Genomic DNA, 8029 nt, shown 5'->3' on the forward strand with positions numbered 1-8029 from the left:
GCAGTTTTCAAATGACCGTTGAAAGTAATTGCACGCGTAATTGCAATTGCTACGCTTTTGTTGAAAATCTTGGGCCATTTATCAACCAGTGAAAAAGAATACCAAAACCTATTGCAACTTGCACACGCGAATTTTCCCGCACTTTGAAAAAGTTACACGGAATGGCTAGACGAATTCGGGGTGGTTCATTGAGTTTAGTTTGCCAAACGGACAAACTTGGACGTGACTTTGTTTCAGTTAATCTTTATTTGACGCTTCGTGTTCCCTTACATATTGGAGTAAACATTTTGGTCATGTGACGTGAGTGAGATTTCAGTTTCAGTTTGGCTCTGTCTTTGTAATCGTTTTCGTCTTATAGAGCAAGCCGTCGTTTATTCCGCGCAGAATGTAAGTTGCTTTGTTCTTCTAGTTTATCTTTAGGTCTTCCTTTCAGTGTAATCGAATTTGTTGTGTTTTTTCCCTAGTTTGCACGGGCAAATGATCAGTTGTAATTTAATAATCACTCAACATGCTGTAATGCTGTAATGGTGAATTCAGAATAGAGTGTAAACCGTCTCGAAACCGCGTCGAAATCACTGTGTGAACCGCAAAACATTGCGCTGTTTACAGCTGCTGTGATTGGTGGAAGTAATTACTTTGGTATTTGTTTTATGACACTCAATTCAAAACGAATCTCCCCAGAGCTTTGAGGAAGAAAATCATTATCATATAAACGTATATTTGTACTTTCCAGAGGCTCAGTGTTTCATTTATTGTTTCAAGGTGGTTCAAACCAGTTTCAACAACTTTCCAGAGACTGTGTTATTAAAGGTATGGCTTTTAACACTGGTTGATGTAACTTTTCAGGGCCACTGAAACACAATCACAACAGAACAGAACATTCAACAACAACTGTTAAGAATCCCGACTGGCCGGAGGCAAGCTGGAAGGCTATTTACAAGTGCAGAGTTAATTGATTACTGTGCCCGTGGGCAGAAATAGGAAAATCCGGACCATGTGAAGAACCAATCAGATCGCAGGATTCGATACCGTGCCCTCTCTAAAAAAAATAATGAGGATTTTTATACAGCTAATTTTTTTCCCCCAACAGTGTGTGCTCTCATTGGTTACTTCGAGGTAACATGACATCTAGCAATAAAACTCTTTCCTGCCAGAAGTCTCTCAGCGGGCAACAGTACAAAATCTATGACGTCAGAGGATAACAGTGCACTGTTACCCGCGAATGTTGACCGACGGCTGCCGTTGTTGTTGCCTTTGCACGTTTTTCGTTTGCTCGAATTTCAACGTTTTCCCGGGCGGCACCTCGGGGAAACATTGAGATTCTCAGGAAACAAAATCAACTGTTTCCCTTGGGACCAGTCATTAAGTGTTTATTATTTCATTCACTCCTCGGGCGCCCTAGCATGCCCCCAGTTGACGAGTTAAGTCTCACCCCCAAGGAGTCATAGATAAGAATCAGTTGGTTAATGAAGGGGACTTAGTTTTGACTGGTTAATGCTCACACTGTCTGTGCTCACTCAGAATTACAGGGAGGGTGTTTAGTGTCTCAAAAAGCCAAACGGTTCATGGGATTGTTTCAGAAAGAAATGGACATAAATGAACATCCATGAGAAACAATGTACTATAACCTTAAAATATAATAGACCTGCAGTTCATATCAATCAAATGAAATCAGTACGTTTAAACAGCTGCATAGCGTCCCAATTCGCCTTGCCAACAGAACGTTTTGCTATTAATTAAACAATAAGAGAAATGCAAAAATGGGCCCACTAATTCTCGAAGCATCCTGTATTTGCTCAGAAAGCAAGGAGTGAACTCTATATGTATAAAATAATAATCATTATTATTATTATTGCAAAGTAAAGGTACATTATTCAGAAAAGCTGCCACCAGATTTTGTAAAAGGTTCCATTTCAACTGAGAATTTCTGGAGCCAACCAACAGCTTGAAATTTCCTTTTATTTTTTCAGACTGTTGAACTATTTCACCCTCTATGTGGCTTGATTGAACAGCACAACACCCTATGGCGATGCTTCATGGTCAGCTCAACCTGCTGCAGAACATTCGTTTGCATCACGAGCATATCAGTAAAATACCAGATAAAGGCGAAGTTGTCAGAGATCTTCCATGGAGGGGAAATAACCATCTACACAGGGCAGTTCTGTGCAGTGATGTTGATACATGCTTGCAGGAATCACAAGCTATAGATGTTAACGACATAAATGCAAAAGGTGAAACACCACTGCATCTAGCCGCCATGAGCACATCTCGAGAAAAAGTAGACTTGATTTTTTTGCTGTTGGCAAAAGGTGGAAGTGTTAACAAGCAAAATATTTGGGGCCAAACGCCTATTCACTATGCTGCTATCACGGATAGTTTCGAAACCCTACAAACTTTGACAGCTGTGCCTAGTGCCGACATCAATATTGTGGATCGGAATGGATACAGCGCTCTTCATAGCTTGATAACTTATAGTGAAGCTTCAAGTTTAGATGTTTCTAGCGATTTTGAGGACGACGTTGAAGATGTGAGTTCTGACTTGAAGGAGGCACTGCAACTGTTCGTAAAGACTGGAGTAAACTTAAACTGTCAGACAAGCAATGGGCATAGTATTCTTCACTTGGCCGCAACAAGAAAGGACAATACTCCTTTGCTGAGATTCATACTTCAAAACTTTCCCGAAATAGATTTGAGAGTGAAGAACCAAATGGGTGAAAATTTTTTGCATGTTTATGCAAAATCAGAAATTTTTGAAGACGTTTCAGAGATATTAGATGAAATTGCTGAGGCCAACTTACCTGTGCTGAAAGATTTGTTAGCCAGAAAAGATGTTCTTGGCAGAACTCCATGGAGTAACATGATAGACGATGCTAACATTTCGGAAGATTTTGTTCAGAAAGTATTGTCATTTGGATTGTCCGCTAACACAGCTGATAATCTCGGGAATACAGCATTACATAGAATTGCAGGGGTATCAACTGGCGTCTTTTACTCTGGGATAATCGAATTACTCATTCAAGGTGGTGCTGATGTTAATGCCGAAAACATTTACAATGAATCTCCTGGCTTCGTTTTGTTTCTTAAACACGTTTTTGACGTTTTTTCAAAATATGGAATGGACTTCAACAAGAAGGATAGATGGGGCCGTAGTCCTCTTGTTTCAATCATGAAACACAGGCCAATGCCAGATCTGCTCAAAAAGCTGATACAGGAGGCCGATTCGGACGTTAACACTAAAGATATGTATGGCGCTACTCCTCTTCATTTTGCTGCTTACCACAATTACCCGGAGCAGGTGGAGTTGCTGCTTGAACATGGTGCTGACAGAAATGCCATTGACAACTTGCAAGACAGACCATTGGACACTGCTATACGCCATTGTAGCTTTCGTTGCCATCTCATACTGGATGAGGAGGAGGGTAGTTCCACCTTGGAGGACCCCAGGAATAAATCATTTGAACGGATTCTTTTGGACATGCCAAGAGTGATTCCCTTATCCAGAATCACATCTTCGCAAGACGTGCAAAGATTCTTCGGCTTTCAAGAAAACTCCTGTGGGTTGATTGATCACCTTATGCCGACGTATTACCGGAGACCTTTAGTGGTTGCTGAAGAAGTGGAAATGCTTACAGCAGAAGTCAATTCCCTTCTTGAGAAATTGTGCGCCAAAATTACCGAGTATGACGCAAGGTTTAAAATGTCAGTTTTTCCTACCGGTAGTTCTGCTGAAGGAACGAAAGTCGGTTGCCCAGATGAATTCGATTTCGCTCTATGTCTGGATCAGTTGGTTGATAAGACAAACATTGTGATGACTGAGCATTGTCTGGAAACTGGATACGCTTGTCTTAGATTCACAGAAACTCCCGTTTTATCGGATTATCTACCCTTTTCCGATGCGGATGGGTACTTTTTAGCGTTACCCTTCCTGCAGCACTTGTCCAGATTCTTAAGACGAGCTCTCAATGAAACAAGTATGTGGCTTTCTGGACATTTGTACTACAATTTTGAGGACAAAATACAGGTTCTTAATGGTAAACCAGTGTTTAACTTCAGTGTTTATTGGATGGGATTGGTATTCAAACAACTAAAGATGAGTATTGATTTGGTGCCGGTTGTTTACAAGCGAGGATGGTGGCCACCCAACATTAATGCCAAAGAAATCCCGTTAGCGAATGAAGACGTACTTGATGCTGGGTGCTTCTTGATGCTTCAGACAAGAGCACAAGATTTCGACAAGAAACGACATTTGCTGAACGACAGCATAAGTCACACTTGCAACACCCTCAGAGATGAAACAGAGGTTGTCAAACGAAGAATGTTGCGAATCTCGGCCACACCTGCAGAGATAACCCTAACAAAATCATTGCCAGAGAAATTTCGTCAGGCTTATGCTCTTGCGAAAATCATGAAAAGCGAAGTTGTCTGTCCGGAGATTGAAATTGATAAGCTCCCAACAAATCGTTATTTAATGCTGAAGAAATTCAGCGAAAAGAAAGCATTCCCGGTTAAGCCATCTTTGGTGATAAAGAGCTACATGTTAAAAAATTGTACATTTTATATTTCCAAGAAATGCGTCGTTCAGAGCAAAGCTATTCACAATTGAACATTGCTCAAATCGCTGCAAAGTTATGCAAGTGTCTTCTGCAGTTTGCTGATGAGAGGTTATTGAAGCCTTATTTTCTTCCGTTTTCCGATGTCTTTGAGTTTGAAAAAGACGAGCCCAAATCTTCCTATACAGATTTTCTGCTACAAATCAAACGCGAGTTCAGCCTGAAACTGATGCTGGGTTTATTAAACTGTCCGTTTCCTGAAGTGTGCTTGGCGTCTAAGACGGAAGTGGGAAAAGGAATGCCCCTTTTGTGGTAACACTCAGCGTTCAAAGTAGAAAGTTATGCATCAACAATAGTACTGATGAAACTGCTGTTTGAGCGGAAACGCTTTCGAGTATTCTATTTCCTTGGTTTTGTATAACACATTTGCAAAGTAGATTTCGGCGCGACAGCAGTTTGATCAGGCCCACTGGCCTTGAGATCTGGCCATTCTGGGTTCATGACCCTTTCTGACCACTGTATGTATTTAATCGTGGTTGTCCCTAATTCAATAGCCAACTGGTTTGTCTCCGGCCAGTTGAGATTCCTTATAAAGTAAAAAGTTGCTCTGTTCTGCTGTTTCGTTGATTTTGTTTAATTGGCTCTGAAAACCCCGATGGAGAGTGGTCACTCGGTATGTTTGTATGTATGAATTAGTGTAACATCATAGCCTTAAGGTCGGTTTACAAGGTACGATTTGTCGGCCCGACGTCGTCGGAGCTCAAATCTTGCGTGTATTTTGACAGCCGATGAACGACCGATTCATGGAAATGAAAATCTGTCCCATTTAAAGAATCTGTTGCAGTGCAACAGATTTTTTGAAGTCGGGCCGACGCTCAGAGAGAAACCGCCTTGTCAATCAAAGGGTATGCGAGTGGGTAATGCGCATAAATACTTGAAAAATTAAAGCGTTCAAAATGGCTGATGCTAAAAGGACAACGGGAAAATCTTTTAAGGAAAAATTACTCGTTTTACACAATTTACACGGTACGATTTATCGGTCCGACAAAACCGGCCTTACTCGTATTTTTTACTTCCTTGTAGCTGGTTAGGGGAACCAACTAGTATGGCCTAAAGATCTTAAATTGGTGCGGATGTTGTTGTTTTTAAGCGAAATAGAACAAAGATTACAAGGTAAAAAAAAGGCAATTTGTGCAAGTTATAAATGTCTTCTGTTTGCCTGTCAAAACGACGAAACCTTTCAGAATGCATTTGGAATTGATCGTCATCAAAATGTCGTTCTGGTTATCTCGAGCTAGGGAATATGTTAAGTAATTGAAAAAATGTACTAGGTTTGTGTAGTCAAAATACAGGGAAAATGTTCCAAATACAGAGGGTCGTTTGAAAGGTGTTTCTCCTCACTGTTTAAATGCTAATAAGCCTTTCCAACCTCCGACTAGTGCGAGGATAGTTTCCCTCTTCCATAAATGTAAGAGAATGAGGTCGAGAATGTAAAGGTAGTGGACATTTATGAAAGTGGTCTTAGTGACAAGAGTCCAAGAGTAAGATTTACCCAAATAGGCCAGTTTCGTATTCTAAAGGTTGGACTGGATCTGGCATGAAATGGAGGCTAATGCGGGCAAATTAATTTGCATTTGAAAAGATTTGCCCGCATTAGCCTCCATTTCATGCTACATCCAGTCCAGTCCAACCGTGAGAATTTGAAAATGGTCTATTGGCCTAGTCGCCATCAGCGTCAGAAAAGTGTGTATTATTTGCGGGAAAATAAACAATAGACCAAATCCTCTAACCCAACGTTGTACTCAATTCAAACCCTTTGGGAATAAAACGTTTTGTTCCCAAATATTTCCATATCATTTAAATGTGAATGCTACATTATAATGCAAATACATCACACAAAGATTGTTATCCCCGGGAGGTTTCAGTTGGGTACATCATTCGGTCTACTGTTTATTTTCCCCCAAAACTTGGTTAAAATAGACATTTTTCTGATGCTGATGGGGACAAACCTCCTTACCAGATTCTTATTCTTGGATAATGGACTCTTGTCTATAACCAAGGGCGTAGCTGCGGGGGGGGGGGGGTCCTGGGGTGCCCGTGACCCCCCCTCTGTAAGCCGTTTTTTTACTCAAACAACCTACAATATTCAGGTTGCGAAAACGCGAGTACCCTCTGTTTGACACAGTGTAACCCCCCCTTTGAAAAATCCTGGCTATGCCCATGATAACCATTAATGAAAGAAATGCCGCTAGAGCCTACATGAACCATGAGGTTCAAGTTGCTTCATCTTCAACGGTGATGCTCGCTTTCACTAAGAATTACTACACCGTAGCTCAAATACATGAAATAATTATTTCAAATATTGTCTATCGCTAAAGAAAGAAATGCAATAATTTCCGCTAAATGAGATTTGAAAACTGCCCTATCTCTAAGGGAATCTTGTTCCATAGAGCAACATAGCAAACGGCGAAGTCTCTACTACGAGACGATCACGCAGCAACTTGAGCGCTTGAACTAATTAATGATAATTATCATGATTGGAACAAATTATGTGAGAATGAAATCTGTCAAGAGCTTGCATTTTCTTTAAAATCTTCACAGTCCTTCCGTCACGTACCCTGGATTCCAGAGGTTTTCCTCTCTTAGAGCGACGAAAGAGAGAGTCGCATTTCTTTCTCGCCGCTTCGCGACTTGCCATTCCGTCGATAAAAGAGAGAAAAAACGGGAAAAAAACCTCTGGAATCCAGGGTATCCGTCACGCTAATGAAACGAAGAACTTAATTTCAATGAAAGGTTCTCCCGCTTTCTAATAGGGCCTTCCTACGCGGGCGCCATATCGTTTCAATTTTCGTCTCGAGGACATTTTAATCAATACTGGCTTAACACAGACGTACCCTTATCAGGTCAAAACAATTACCAATTAACTTAGTTGCCGTTTTGTCCTCTTTCTCCAAAGAAGAGCACGATTCTTATAAAAAGAAAGCTTTCTAAAATCGTAATAAGCGCCCAAGAGCCGTGTAGGCAACCCTAGAAGTCCCCGCGTACAAAGGATAAATGTATAAATTGGTTGATACTCGATTTGCTCTACCGGGCGCGCACGGCGGTATCGGTATTGCTTAAACGGGCGCGCAATTAATGCAAGTTGATGAAAGTTTGCGTACTATCCTAATTATTTTATAATACTTGGTGGCGTGTCTGCTGGTTCAAAAGACCCGATCATTATGTAGAAATGGAAACAAATTGGAGTCGGTGCTCGATGCGTTGAATCTTATATCAAGGCGACAGACAGTACAATTCTACAGTATATTAGATAGAAAACGTCTTGACCAGTACTGGTGAAAACGATATCATAGTTGCCCTGAGTTGGTTTTTACAGAAACTCTGCAAAAGGGAATTTTTGTCGAGTTAGAACCTTGTAGCTTGTTTGGTGAAAACAGTAAAATCGTCTCAGTCGACTTCATTTGTATCTGAAAAACTAC

The 8029-nt window shown here is 40.9% G+C and overlaps 1 protein-coding gene across 4 annotated transcripts; it reads left to right on the forward strand.

The window, feature by feature from the left end:
* Nucleotides 1-286: 286 nt before the first annotated feature.
* On the forward strand, nucleotides 287-5932 carry LOC137969539 (ankyrin repeat, PH and SEC7 domain containing protein secG-like). Of its 4 annotated transcripts, none has more exons than XM_068815839.1 (3): nucleotides 287-387; nucleotides 763-810; nucleotides 1971-5932. In XM_068815839.1, exon 3 carries the CDS (start codon nucleotides 2024-2026, stop codon nucleotides 4601-4603), a length of 2580 nt encoding a protein of 859 aa, XP_068671940.1. In that variant the 5' UTR covers nucleotides 287-387; nucleotides 763-810; nucleotides 1971-2023; the 3' UTR covers nucleotides 4604-5932. The 4 variants fall into 4 exon arrangements, with proteins under 4 accessions (XP_068671940.1, XP_068671943.1, XP_068671941.1 ...); XM_068815840.1 differs by lacking the exon at nucleotides 763-810 and adding an exon at nucleotides 847-1116 and having other exon boundaries at nucleotides 305-387; nucleotides 1971-5922; XM_068815841.1 differs by having other exon boundaries at nucleotides 320-387; nucleotides 734-810; nucleotides 1971-5922.
* The last annotated feature ends 2097 nt before the right edge of the window (nucleotides 5933-8029 follow it).

This window comes from Montipora foliosa, chromosome 9 (genome assembly GCF_036669935.1).
Source record: "Montipora foliosa isolate CH-2021 chromosome 9, ASM3666993v2, whole genome shotgun sequence".
NCBI classification, from domain to species: Eukaryota; Metazoa; Cnidaria; class Anthozoa; order Scleractinia; family Acroporidae; genus Montipora; species Montipora foliosa.

What these genes read in the sequence shown, in the direction of transcription:
- LOC137969539 (XM_068815839.1), top strand. Translation starts at nt 2,024, where the DNA reads ATGGCGATGCTTCATGGTCAGCTCAACCTGCTGCAGAACATTCGTTTG.